The 14,852-nt window shown below is 31.1% G+C and overlaps 2 protein-coding genes across 4 annotated transcripts in view; one reads left to right on the top strand and one right to left on the bottom strand.

The window, feature by feature from the left end:
* LOC113404931 (prestin) overlaps window positions 1–12,603 on the bottom strand; it is a 27,290-nt gene extending 14,687 nt beyond the window's left edge. The window contains exon 1 of one of the 3 annotated variants that reach the window (XM_064218182.1): window positions 12,463–12,603. In XM_064218182.1, the coding sequence (XP_064074252.1) occupies window positions 12,463–12,503 (41 nt within the window). In that variant the 5' untranslated portion in view covers window positions 12,504–12,603. Of the gene's footprint in view, window positions 1–1,152; window positions 1,317–6,323; window positions 6,383–12,462 lie in introns of those variants that run through there. The other 2 variants (XM_064218183.1, XM_064218181.1) reach the window with 2 other exon arrangements.
* Window positions 11,504–14,852, top strand: LOC113404932 (mitochondrial fission process protein 1). The gene is made up of 4 exons (XM_026646010.2): window positions 11,504–11,768; window positions 12,512–12,639; window positions 13,169–13,266; window positions 14,400–14,852. Exons 1-4 carry the CDS (start codon window positions 11,717–11,719, stop codon window positions 14,575–14,577), a joined length of 456 nt encoding a protein of 151 aa, XP_026501795.2. The 5' UTR covers window positions 11,504–11,716; the 3' UTR covers window positions 14,578–14,852.

Below are 14,852 nucleotides of genomic sequence, written 5' to 3'. Positions count from 1 at the left end.
GGTAATTTTTTTTTTATGTAATCAGTAGGCGGACGTGCAAATGTGCCACCTGATGGTAAGTGGTCACCACCGCCCATAGACAATGGCGTTGTAAGGAATGTTAATATTTCTTACATCACCAATGCGCCATCAACCTTGGGAACTAAGATGTTACGTTCCTTGTGCCTGTAGTTACACTGGCTCATTCACCCTTCAAACCGGAACACAACAATACTGAGTACTGCTGTTTGGGGGCAGAATATCTGATGAGTGGGTGGTAACCCAGACGGGCTTGCACAAAGTCCTACCACCAAGTGGTAATGTAATATAATATCACATCACATCATCAGCCCATATTTGTCCACTGCTGGACATAGGCCTCTCCAAATGCACGCCACTGTGGTCTTTCTTCCAGCGGTCTTGCGCAAATCGTCACTCCACCGTGCCTGAGGACGTCCTACACTACGTTTGCCGAGACGCGGTCTCCACTCTAGAACACGTTTTCCCCAACGGTTATCGGTTCTACGACAAATATGGCCAGCCCACTGCCACTTCAGCTTACTAATCTATATATAAAATTAAACTTAAACTAGTGGGTTTCCCGCGAAATTTCGCGTTTATTCAAAAGATTTTTTTAGGAATTTCTATTTAATCTATGGCAGGATATGTTTTGATTTCATTTCATTGTAAACTGCAAATTACTTATCTGCATTTGGCGCCAAAATGACACCTTATTTTAATGAAATCTTTAATGTCAAATAATAGACTTTAGTTCAGTTAGAATTGGAATGGAGTTCGTCGCGATAACAATTTACTTTAATTTTGTTTACGTTTTTCAATTTTTTTCTTATACAACTGTAGTACCGCTCTGTTACCAGCTAGTAACTTTTTCCTCTCTAAAACGAAACTTTGTTAATTATAACAAGTAAGTAAATTGCAATAAATATTCCTCTTTAATTTTCTGCACATCTACGGCTGGAGCACTTCAAAATGAGACCATAACCGACTTTTATTAACCGACATAATCACTGAGACAAAAATCGGCTTACTCTATTAATATATAAGATTCCAGTGACGCACACAGCATACGTGGAGAAAACATTCGTTTAATTTCAAGCCAAACGTTCTATAATTATGGCCCGATTCCTTTATACATTAAATGTAATTTCTTACCATCCATTAGGGTTCAACTTTTCCTTTTCAGAGTCCTTGGTCTCACTACCGGTCCCCATTGTTAACTCACTTCTGTACACTTCAAATTTGTATCACAACATAATCACTTTACTCACTTCTAAAATTAAATTAAAATTTACGAAATAACTGGATGTAATTTTAATCTGTAATTCAAATATAATTTATAAACTATCTGTTTATTTATAATATATAAACAAGAGATCTTGTTTAGTGTCATTTAAATACAATGAATGTACTAAACTATTGAAACGCTGCGTAAGCGTTTGACTTTAAACTCTTAATATATCTTATTATTACAATATCAAATTGTAGGTAAATAGTATAAGACATTTGACATCTAAAAAAAATTAAAAGTGTTGCGCTTTTACTTTCACTACAATGAAAACTATTGGTTTAAATTATTTCATATTAAAATAAACACCTTATTTAAAAATATCCAATAAAATAAAATTGACTGTTCGAATAAATAACCTAATTTTAATTTAATCCGCAGCTGAAAATAATTAATTTTAGACTAGATGGATTTATCACAAGTCGCGAAAGTGTACACGAAGTATCAGCTCAATATGTTGGTAAGAACTGGTTAATATTTGCATTATTTGACCCACACACGAATAGGTTAAGTTTATTAAAAGATAACATCACTACTAACTACTTCACACACTACTAAAGTTATTAAAAAAAGTTAAATAATTACATAACATTACAAAAACTTTATAAAATGTTATCTATCTATCGTTATTTAATCAATTTAATTCAGCAAAAAGTACAAATAAAGTTAAAAAAACTATTCTCTATCAACGCTCGATAGATACTGCGACAGCCTATACGGCAAACATACTTTATGGCAGTTTTTTATTGCAATAATCTCCGAGATAAAATTTGGTAAGTACTTGTTTGCATAGCGTCTTAACTAAACGAATACGTCAAACACAACAACTACATAAATAGAAAAAGTCGACTATTTTGTTGGTTTCGCTCAACTAGCAAAATGTCGTCGATACCCACACTCGATCAAGGATAAATTATGCATGTGTGCATAGTTTTTATATGTTTATATATATATATAAGGTATTAGCCAGATACACTGTCGGCTTCCGCACGGATATACTATGATTATATATGTGTTCAATTTAGCTACGTTTTAAAATATCCCGCATTGTAAAGCTATATTGACGATTTTTTTTTACATAAATTTGGACATTTTTTTTGGTTTGAAGTTCTATCATGCTGTTAACGAATTCACGAATAAATTAAATAAAATTTGAAAGGCTTCATTAGTTTTTACGTCTTTGGGTCAGTCTTGGACCCTCCCTCATAAATTATTATTCTGCTGCCAAATGCCAACAATTCCTATTGCTGACGTTTGCAAGATACGTAAGCCAGCGTAAATACAAGGCATAGTTAGAAAGCATACAAATGTAAATAAAATATATAGATATAAATATTATTCCATACGCTTTTCCATATTTAATAAACAATATGTATAATTCAACTGATCTATACAACAATCCGATTCATATTCGTCTACTTAATTCGCACGAGCGTGCCTCGCTGAGAATTTACATCCTACTTTGTCAGAGTTTGTATTGTTGTAAAGAGAATTAATAGAAGAAAAGAAAGATATGCAATATGAGTAAAAATTAAACAGAGGGTAAATTATTTCCATCCCCTCTTCCTCTAAATACTGTGATTCTGGATGTAATATTTAAATTAGAACCTTATTTTCAATCAACGGAAACAGTAGCCAATGACGTTAGTTATGAATAAAAAATGTCAAGTTATTACGTACATTGATAAATAAATCGTGAAATATGAAGATTGATCACTCATACACTATCAGTTCCGTATCGGGATATGTTATGTATATCAACGTCAATCAAAAACCGATCACGATGAGCGCGTGCGCATAAATACTCGAGATACTCTAAGATACATTATATTATGTAACTTAATTCCACGTGAATACAATTACGTATATTTTATTTATAAAAAATGACATTAATAATAATTCACTTGGTAGTACGGCTTTGTTTAAGCCCGTCTGGGTAGGTACCACTCACTTATCAGATATTCTATAGCCAAACAGCAGTACTCAGTATTGTCGTGTTCCGGTTTGAAGGGTGAGTGAGCCAGTGTAAATACAGGCACAAGGAACGTAAAATCTTAGTTCCCAAGGTTTGTGGCGCATTGGTGATGTAATGAATGGTTAATATTTCTTACAACGCCATTGCATATGGGCGGTCGTGACCGCTTACCATCAGGTGGCCCATTTGCTCGTTCGCCTACCGGTATCATAAAAAAATATATATTAAAAGACATAATATACAATCTAGATTGTTTGCGATAAAATATGTAGAATATGATTAATGTCTATTTATATTTTAATATAACATATTTATTTTAATTGATGTAATTATTCATATTGGTTTATTTTTCAATACATTCATAGATTATGTTTTATTTGTTGATTCGATTCGATTCATCTGGTTGTTATCATACTAATATTTTATATGCGAAAGTAACCCTGTTACTCTTTCAAGGGCAAATCATTAAAACGAATTTGATGAAATGAGTGCGAGGCAAGCATGAGCTGCGAGGAAGGACATAGCCCATAGGCCACTTTATAACCGATACGTAAAACGCGAGCAAAACCGCGGGTAACAGCTATTTATTAAGGACAGTTTAGTAATAGCAATTCCTAATCTTTCACCTTGGTATGGCACAGTTCTCGTAATCTCGTAATAAACGAAAACCTTTTTCGATATCTGTATCTAAACATATATATACATAATATAAAATTAGAATGTTTGTCAGTAATATCAAAATAACCGCTTTTTAGTAAATGTATGTATACATGGTACATATACCGAAATATAATTTTTTACAATTTTTTTCTGTCTGTCTGTACCCGCTAATCTTTGGAATGGCTGGACCGATTTTGACGGGACTCGCATTGGCAGATAGCTGATGTGATATAATAACTTAGGCTTTTATTTTATAATTATATATAAAATAATAAAAATAAAAGTTACACTGCAATGTCCAAATAACTTCAATTCAAACGCGTACGAACAGCTATAAATAATATAAATGAAAACAGCAAAAACCAATGGACACACATCGATGAATTTACGATAAACACCATAAAGCGTCCGCAGATGCTGTTGTTTGCAATAATTGTAACGTTGGCAGAAAACAATCAGTATTCGTTTTAAATACAATTAATTATTAACATTTTAACTCCGACGTTTCGGAAAGCAGCATCCATCGAGAAGAAACAGAAACGAAATCGCTATAAAACTTTATAGCGATATATTATATCTATATATTGGCATTATATGCCAAATATATAATTGTATAAAAAATTGTACCTTTAACCAAATATTTCGTTAAATCTTACATTTCAAACACTGAATTTTTCAGGTATAACATTTAAGTAATTATGTAAAAAAAATACTATTATTTTTATTTTATTTATTAGCAAGAGAGTATTATTTGTTGTTTTATGTGTTTTTATTAATCTGCTAATCCGGTTGATACGGAACTTTAACATAATTATTTATAGTTTCAGAACGGTATAAATATGCTTCGCAAGCATGCTTTCCAAATATCGGTTCGTTAATATTTCATATTAGTGAAGCGCCGCTTGTTTTTAGCTTTTATCGATAACAGTTATATCGATCAGCTTTTATCTTCTAAATCCATTGTTATAATCAATATAAGATATTGAGTGGAATAAAAAGTTATTTGTATAAATATGGTCATAAAGTTCAATGATTTACAAAAAAAAAATTGAAAAAAATCTTTATTTAAATAAATTCTGTTTAATTTTAATACAGTTGAATTTAATGATATTACTTTTTAATAAATTTTAGTATTTTCATAAAACATTTCTAAATAATGTCACTAATCATTAATAATTTAACAAATTACTAATATTGTTATTATATTTATATTAAGAAGGGAGACGACGGAATGGATTATAGTCAATGCGCCGCCAAAAACAGAAATTAAGGTTTTATATAAAGTAAACCCACCGCCTGTAGTTAGTACTTACAAACCGATCTACGAATATACTAAGTATTGCTGTTTGGCACTAGAATTTGTGATGAATGGGTACCTTGCACAAAGCCTTACCACCAAGTAAACGTAGCACTTACACTGTCTTGCGTCACATGTCCTTCAACTTGAAATAGTTATACAACGTTTTGATGTTTACAATATCCCAACCAAATGTATAAAGGTAACTTACGTTTAGGCATGTAATCTTTGTTTATATATTCCATTATAGTTTTGTATGAACTTTACATTCAAAACTTCAATGTACAGTTCGTGATTGACGTATCTTATCAACGGACGGTCATTTCCATTTGACCTAATATCAGTTTTATGACTAATTATATAACAAATCTATATTATGTAAACTTTATAAAGAAGGACTGTATGATTAAAACCGCTAATCCTAGGATATAGTAATTGCGTTAGATAGCTTTATCGAAGAATCTTATAGACCTACCCTTAAGAGCAAAGCAATCAATACTATTCATCAACCATTATGGCAAACTGTATGAAACAGACAGTCGCAATCATGGGACCCAGTACGTCAAAAATATTATAAAATGTTAAATAATAATAATATTTCTTTTTAACAGACACAAGAAATTAACAAACTAAAACACATAACAATTCACAATCAATGAAACATATTGATAGTAAGGTTAGGTAGGTAATTATTTATATAGATTTATGATATCGGTAGACGGACGAACAAATGGGCCACCTGATGGTAAGTGGACCACCGCCGCCCATAGACAATGGCGTTGTAAGAAATATTAACCATTTCTTACATCACCAATGCGCCACCAACCTTGGGAACTAAGATGTTACGTCCCTTGTGCCTGTAGTTACACTGGCTCACTCACCCTTCAAACCGGAACACAACAATACTGAGTACTGTTGTTTGGCGGTAGAACATCTGATGAGTGGGTGGTACCTACCCAGACGGGCTTGCACAAAGCCCTACCACCAAGTAAATAAAATAAGTATTCTGGAATATAAGATTTTAAGAGAATCCAATATAATTAAACACTTAACGAACACATTGGCGAATACAGTTTAAAAGAAACGGAAAATAAGAAATCACTCACGTTGCTTCTTTCATGTTAACTACACAAAGCTCATTTGAAAATTGAAGAGAATCTGAAAATTCTTATCTTCTCGTGTAATAACAGTAAAGCCTTAATCAAAATAAAACACCACATTTTTCTTCAAATAAGAAGTACATAAAATAAGTCCGGATCAAGATTGTACTATTTGCATAATTTTCCGATTATTTGCTCTAGAAGTTGATTTAGTATTAAATAAACTGCGGTATAATTAACTAATGTTTAATGATTCAGTGATAATGATAGTTTATCTTATACGATTAATACTAAGTAAATGTTAAAAATATTGCGTCGTTCGAATCGACCAAATATTTCTGGACGTTATATTAATATATGTTTGATTCTCCTAACATTTTAATAAATACTAAAAAAATATGCGGCGATTTTAATTTCGGCGGCGGATATTTTATTATCTCCTTTAGGTTTGAGGCTAGCCAGGACCGGATCTACCATATGGCTTTTTGGGCTTCAGCCCAGGGCCCCGTGGATTCACGGGGGCCCCAGCTAAGTCAAAGTCAAAAATAGACGATAATGCGAAAGAATCCATAACTTTATTAAATTAAACAGATCGTATGGTTTGCAGTCCTACGAGTACTGTAATTAATCAAACCCATTCAATTAATTTAATTAAAGTCTACGTTCAGATATGTCTTAGGTGGGCCCCTAAATAGTGTTAGCCCAGGGCCCCCTAAACTTACGGTCCGGCCCTGAGGCTAGCTATTTATTTTAAATAAAATATGATTTCTGAATTAGAAAAAATAGCTTTAACTCCTAATTATAATTCAACTTTCAATGATGTTTAACTCAATGTGCAAATTTAAACGAGAGCATTTTACATTTCAAAGAATGGAGTTCCCAACTCAATAAGAGAATTACAACCGTATAATTATTCTATGTTTTAGGTATGAACTCAATGTTTCGATAAAACCTTGATTTACAAGTGGCATGATCTATTTAAATAAAGTTGAGTATCGCTTGTAAGCAAGTAACCTCGCCTTGGACGACGATTGAGGCCACTTAATACAGAAATTGCCAAAAATAAAAATAACGTCTAGATAGTAAAAAAGTTTTACAAAAAACCCCGATATACAACACATTAGTTCGAGTATCAGTTGCAATAATCTTGAGGAACCGAGTCATTTGAATCAGTGCAACAGCGAATAGACGCTCTTAGCTGCTTACGTATTGTGTGACGAGAATCCTAAACCGAATTTGTTGCGGATTGTAACTGATGATATGATAAATGGATTCATTATTTTGTCTTTGTGTCAAAACAAGAGGCAATAAAATGGCACGAAAATACAATACAACGCCCAGGTAAGTAAAAATCTCAAGGATTTACTTTGCAAAACAACATGCTGGATTACAAGAGTAAGTGATGGATGCTTTACATAAAAATGAGTTAGAACTGCTACACTGTTACTGCTAGAACTGTTCACTCGACAATTCCTTATTCCCTAGTAACGTATATGAGATTTTTGACAACGAATAAGTGAAGGAGGTTTTTTCGAAATATTTAGGATATAAAAAAAATGTTGAATTATTAGAAATGTTATTGTTTAGAGATAAGATATATTCAGATATAGTAAGAAATATATATTAAGGTACAGAAAACAAACAAAAGTTTTGGATTTACTATCTACCATTGCGTGAACTTTAATTGCCTACTTTCGTTTGTCACAAATGTAAAGACGTCACTTACAATTTTTTTCTAATAGTTATGAATATAATCAATTTTATGAATATTATATATTACAAAGGCAATTCAATACCATTTAAATAATGGTTATTAACCAAGTACTCCAAATGATTATTATTATCTTGTTTCGAATTTCTCAATAAATATAGGATTGTTTTCAGTTTACATTAAGACGTAGGCTACCCTTGAACAGAAATCTGATAACGAATATTAGCAGGAAAATGCTTAAACCTATTAAGTCTTATAATAAGAAGTTAATGTTTTTCCTCTTGAACATTTTTTTATCTCTATTATCGTTCATTTTTTTTCATATATTTTAATCATATGTGGGATTCTTTTAAATTTAGCAATGTTACCGTATTTGCTTTGTATTTACCAATTTTGTTTAATCAAGAGACGAAAACAGATGACGAAAAATGGGAATTAATCACGACATATTATAAAACAAAGTTCCGCGCATCACTCTTTCTGTCTATCTAAATTTGATAAACTTTTTCCCCAACGAACGGGGAACGAAAATAATATATGGGGAACTTTCGGGCGTTTTGCTTAAGGGTTTTGTACTAATTGGCTAAAACATGATGCTGATTGTAGATAATACTGCAATCAAATCATGGACCCTGAGAGCTTCAATTGCGTGTGCCTCGTAAGCAGTTTTATGTATACCCTTATTCTAGCTATTCTTAGAGATACCCATCTCTATCTCTAGGTAGTATTTTTATATTTACATCTTTCATGTAAAAAATGACCATGCTCCGATACATATATGTTTTCGTATATATAAAAAATACATCCAATAATTTAGCATCCAATGTTTAATGAAAAGAAACAATAAAACTGTTACGTTTTCTCTTCCCTTAATGTATTTGAAATGATATCGAAACACCAGTTATTGAACTTTGTTATTTAATATAATACGTAGAAGTGACGTATGACGTCATTTTGCTGCGAATATTCAAGATACATTTTATGTGTTATATATAAGCGTGCTAAATAGTTACGAACACATACTTGAACATAAAATTTTCCACATTTTATTCAAATTTTTTGCTTCTTCGTGACAATTATACGAAATAGTTTCGAGTGAATCACGAAATAAATTAACATTAAACAAGTTAATTAGTATTTGCATTATTTTTCGGTAAATTAAAAACCGAGATAAATTCTAATTTACGACTGATGTAAGAGCTTAGTTCATTAATTGTTCTAATAAATATAAACGATACATGTTATCTGATAAGGAAATCGGGTTCTTAAGATGTTTTTATCGTTATTAATATTATTTTAAAAATATATGCTTATTGTAATACAATACCTTCGCTAGAGAAGTTAAACAATCTAATCCATATGGGGCTCACAGATTTTTACGATATTGTAATTAGTATGTATAGCTGTAGCTTAAAGGTATTTTTAAATTGCTATTATTTTAAGGCTGTGTCACGCTCAAGCAATTCTTCATAATAAGTCTAATATTATACTAATACCCTATCCTAGAATACATTAAATCTATCAAGTTCACTAGTTGTAAATATCACACACAGGCAGGCCCGTCTTAAGCAAGGGTTCGGGGATGCAAAAATGTCGGGCAACTAGGTCAAACTTTGGACCAAAGGTCGTCGACGAGACGTCATAAAAGGACAATTAGAAAAAAAATTTTATCGAGAAGTGAGGTCGCCAGTAGTCTGCCTTACCCAGAAACATTTTATACTTAAGACGGGTCTGCACAGACCTTGTCTAATACCCAACGGAATGTTGAAAATGAAGAGTTAAAGAATGACTTGTTGATGTACTAAAGGTATGAATAATAAAAAAGATATAGGAAAACACTCAGACCCCGAATAAATAGGAGAACGAATGATGTAATGTAAAAAAGAGTACTATTCGTTACCACTATTCGTACTGAAAACAAATTAAGGGATATTTAAATGCTGGTGTTTTTGTTAAACAAAAATTGTAAATGGACATTCACAATTAATTATGAAATTCTCACTATTATTCTTTTTAAATAAGCCATGATTCAATATTAAATAAAGATTATACATAATACGTACAAAGTGTATAGTGTAAAGTCAATTTGTTACACTTCGTTCCTGCAATATATATGTATATAATTTTTAATAAAAAATAATTAATTAAAGCAAGAGTCTGATTACAAATAGTCACATTTTAATAATCTTCGCAAGCTTGAATACTAACTACATGAAATATGTATCGTTCAAAAATATATATATATCGATATAATTGAGAAATAGAAAGTAAAAGCGACATCACTAGTACTTAGTATGCACCTGAACGATCAATTGAACCAATTCTAGTGGTGCTAGTATTAAAAAACAATATGAAATATTTTATATACTATTCGCTAGTTTAAGACAATATTTTCCTTATTACTGTTCCTACAATATAAAAAAAACAACAGTTTTTAACTTACAAAGCATTAAAATCACACATTGAATACATCCAATATGTTCGTTTTTATAAAGTATGCAGTATATGTGTACATATTACTTCTATTTACATGTTACGTTATATTTCTGTACAAAAAAATAATAAAAACATAACCTAAAACACATCACTATCACAACTTGTCACTTAAGTACTGAATTATATTGACATACTGATATTTGAAGGTTGAATGAAGGAACAGCTGATTGGTGAAACCTTCACAAATTTAAAATAACTACTAATTACTTATAAAATATTTTTGTACAAATTTATTTCGAACGTACACATGTATATGCATAATTGGGTTTTTGTTTGAAATTTTATCACATACTTTGTAGATAAATACATTTAGCAAGATATATGCTAATTTTATAAAGATATTTATATGATTTAAATATATTATTTGTAAATCATGAGTACTCTGTCTTAATTAAATAAATTATGACGACAACTTATCTTATCGGAGTGAGTAAGATCGTCAGTGCTATGTTTCTTAATGCCATGTAAATATTATTTACATGGCATTACTGGCTTTTCAAACTATACTGATATAATATTTTCCTGAATAACAAAATATTTCTAAAACCAATGCTCTCAACAATTTGCTATTATAGTAGCTTTCTTATGCTGAAGGCAAAGTGAATAACTAACGACGTTAAAATAAATATTAAAAAACGACCATAATCTATTTCATTTTTCTCATCTGGGCTTCAATGTGTTTTTATTATAAATAATACGCAATCAATACTATTATAAAAATAGAGTTGGAGATTGCACTTAAAAAAAGTGTTTAAAATTATATCTTGAATATTTTTATTGCAATTATACTTCTAATATGGTAGGTTTTAAGAATGTGGCAACATTTTATTAGACGTCATATCGCCTCCAATACAATCCAAATTTCAAGTCAATTGTTAAATTAAAAAAATATGAATGTGAGCGCGCTTTAGGCATCAATAATAGTTACATATTTGCATTACAATTAGTATACTATTACATGTTGATGATTTGTGATTAATGCGGGTTTATATTTCATTTGTGTTAAAATACACAACAGGATATAATTTTAATAGTAACGCAATATTCTGATATTAAAAAAGTCATTAATTTATTATTTGTATTTTTTGCACGAGTTTGATGAGGAAGCTGATTTCCAATCTAAAATGACAGTCTGTGTAATCCTCATACTTATTTAATCCCAAGGCGAGAATTTTTATTAATTGCTTAAGTCATGCCAGGACAAGAAAAGGATTTTTACCGAGATACTTGGGTCCGATATTTAGGTAAGTAAAAAAAAAAAAAAATAATTTATTCTAACAAATATTTTTCATTATATATTTTTAAGGTTTATTATTTTTTTCCATGAAAGAGCGATTAGGTAATACTTATATTACGTAAACTTTATTCGGATGTGAAATTTATAAACATAGATTTCGATTTCGACATTCGCTTTTTACTATGCATAATTAATAATCAATATCTGTAATAAATTATTGTTTTAGGAAAAGAGGTTTCATATTTTGTAAAATATATTTTTATTAAAGTGTGTAATGTAGGTATATTGACTTAAAAAGTATACTTTTAAGAAAAAAAAAATTTGAATGAATATATATAAGTATTTTATTTATATATAAAAGTTAACAGAAATTACAATACAATATTTTTTGTTTATCTTTGACATGACTTTCATTATAAGAATTAATAATACAATAATTTAAACAAAAGTTCTTCATCCTTGATTACATTGGGCAGAACAAAAATATTTAAAAAAAAGTTCTTGATCTCCAATGAAACTACAGTACAAAAGATATATCATCTTATCTCTCATGGTTTGTCAGCATCGGCTATGGAAGGAATGGTCAATATTGCCAATATTTATAGCCAGTGATGACCACCTTTCATCAGTTAGCCCATTAGCCAGGCCGCCAACCTGTTATAGAAAAAAATATATAATTTGATTTGTAATTGATAACTTACCCTTCATCCTTAGTGATGTAATGATCGCTGAAGAGGTTCATGTTTGCAGGGTACGCTAATGAAGTTGGTGAGGCGTTCCGATCCCTGGTTTCAGTCAAGGTAGTACGAGCTAGCTATGCTGTGGCATTTGCTTATGTACTCGCTGACACTGGGGATAAAAGTTGGAAAATGTTAAGAGTAAGCATTTCATTATGTATTCATTATTAGAGTTAGAATTAATTAACTAAATTATATTATTTTTTCCTAATATATATTATATCTCACATTAATGCTGTCTATTCCTAGCTTCAATTTATATTATCCACAAATTTCGTCAAAACTGATTCAGCACTATGCTACATTCATATCTATACTTTAATATTAGTATGGGTGCTTAATTTAGTTGTCAAAAACAGCAGTCGAACTTATTCAACCCAGTAGTAAGAACATATGAATAGTAAACGATTTTTATATGCTTATTTTTATGATCGGTGATTAAAACATCGTAAGATCCGCATCTGTTGAATGAAAATCTACTACATGTGTATTTAGCAAGCCACATTGGAGCAGCGTGATGAAACTATCTGGAAACCTTCTTCTTAAAAAGTGTAGGCCTTAGCCCAACTTTGACGCATTATTTTTATTAAAAACTGTTACTAAATAACGTGCTATTCGATATAGGCAAGAGTTTTTTTTTTAAATAACCACATATTCATTTATTTCCCAGAAAGATGGCCGATTTAAAAACGTATTAGTAGAAACAGGTGATGCACTTATATGGCAGACTTTGGCATCCGTCGCCATTCCAGGCTTCGTTATAAATAGGTAAGTTCTAACGTTCTAAGTAATAAATAATTTTGTCTGGATCTTATACTGTGTTTATATAATTTATGTTAAATAAGGAGAACAGGTAAATCCTTATCATTATCATCTTTTTAATACTTGATCGGATTGGCATATTTAACCTGGTAATTGGTCGCCATTTTTATAGACGTTGGCAATGTGAGTAATATTAACAATCCTTACATCGCCAGTGCGCTACAAACGTAACTAAGAAATTGTACCCTTATGCCTGAAATAACACTGGCTCACTCACCCTACGAACCGGAACAAATTACTAAATTCGGGTTTAATAGAGTTGATGTTTGACGGTAGAATGTCCAATGAATACGTCGTATCCATTGAAACAGTCTTGCTACTGCGTGTTGTTATCACAACAACATGTAAATGATATATGTTTTATTTATCCCCTTTTATAATAGATATATTTACATAATATTAACGCACTTTATGATTGTTTGTGGTAGAATAGTAATCAAGAGATGTAACAGTAAATTTAATGTGTTTAGTTAATTATTATTGTATGTGGAAATCAAATGTGTGTGTCATACACGTATATTATGAAGCTGGAGAGTTTGTTTGCACAAAATATAGAACATGAAAACTCAGTGGTCTGGGGGGGAAATTCTACTAAGGTATACGGTTACGATAGTCCTGATTCCATTTCGATCCAACTTCGATTGAAACTACTGGATTGTTGTTTTAGTTGAATAGGAAAACGGCTAAAGAGCTACGATTTTATATAGATTCTATTGCGATAAAATTACGTTTTGTTAGTAGAATTATCCCCCAAGCCATAAATCCGTAATCCGTAATCTTCGGGTAAGATTAACGTATTCTAGACCACTGTGCCGTCTCAGCTCCAACCAGAAATATTATAGTTACATATACATGTATATACTCACTAGCTGAACCTGTGGCTTTACCTGCGCGAAATTTGTATAACAAAAACCACCAAAACCCGTTCTACCTCCTCCAATCCGTTCTTAGCGGATACGTACACCGTATATAGAACCTACCAAATTTCAAGTTATGTTATAGTTTCTGAGATTTCGTGATTAATCAGTGAGTGGTATTTCGTATTATATCTTTTGTATATATTGGTATTTTATTTTCAGAATATGTGCTTTCACTCAGAATTATCTACAGAAGAATGTAAGTAAAATACCACCAAAACCTAGAAGTTTGATCACAGTGGCAGTGGGACTTGCCTCCATCCCCATCATCGTTAAGCCCATAGACATCAGTGTGACCATGCTCATGAACCTCACTTACCGGCGGTTGGTGAAAGCATAGACAATGGTCATGAATGCAGCTGTTTTACAATAACTTGCTCAATTAAGCATCAAATTTGCAGTAAAGGCTCATATTATATTTTTTAGTTCAATAAGTATTTTATTTGACCAATTTTATAGATATTCAAAGTTTGCCATTGTGATAAAATCGGCCTTAAATTTTATCAATTTGTTGTTGTCAAGGAATTTGATTAAATACAAATTTATCTCTTTACGTGATCATTCATTTGAGATTTGAAGAAGAAGACACAGCATTATTTCACTAATCACCCCATA

The sequence above is a fragment of the Vanessa tameamea genome, chromosome 21 (assembly GCF_037043105.1).
Source record: "Vanessa tameamea isolate UH-Manoa-2023 chromosome 21, ilVanTame1 primary haplotype, whole genome shotgun sequence".
Lineage (NCBI taxonomy): Eukaryota > Metazoa > Arthropoda > Insecta > Lepidoptera > Nymphalidae > Vanessa > Vanessa tameamea.
The sequence above is the reverse complement of the archived record's forward strand: the minus strand, read 5'-3'. Positions and strand labels throughout refer to the sequence as shown.

What these genes read in the sequence shown, in the direction of transcription:
- LOC113404932 (XM_026646010.2), top strand. Translation starts at nt 11,717, where the DNA reads ATGCCAGGACAAGAAAAGGATTTTTACCGAGATACTTGGGTCCGATAT. An exon ending in AAAGTTGGAAAATGTTAAGA is followed by an intron (nt 12,640 to 13,168) that starts GTAAGCATTTCA and finishes TTTATTTCCCAG; the next exon opens with AAAGATGGCCGATTTAAAAA. An exon ending in CCAGGCTTCGTTATAAATAG is followed by an intron (nt 13,267 to 14,399) that starts GTAAGTTCTAAC and finishes TTTTATTTTCAG; the next exon opens with AATATGTGCTTTCACTCAGA.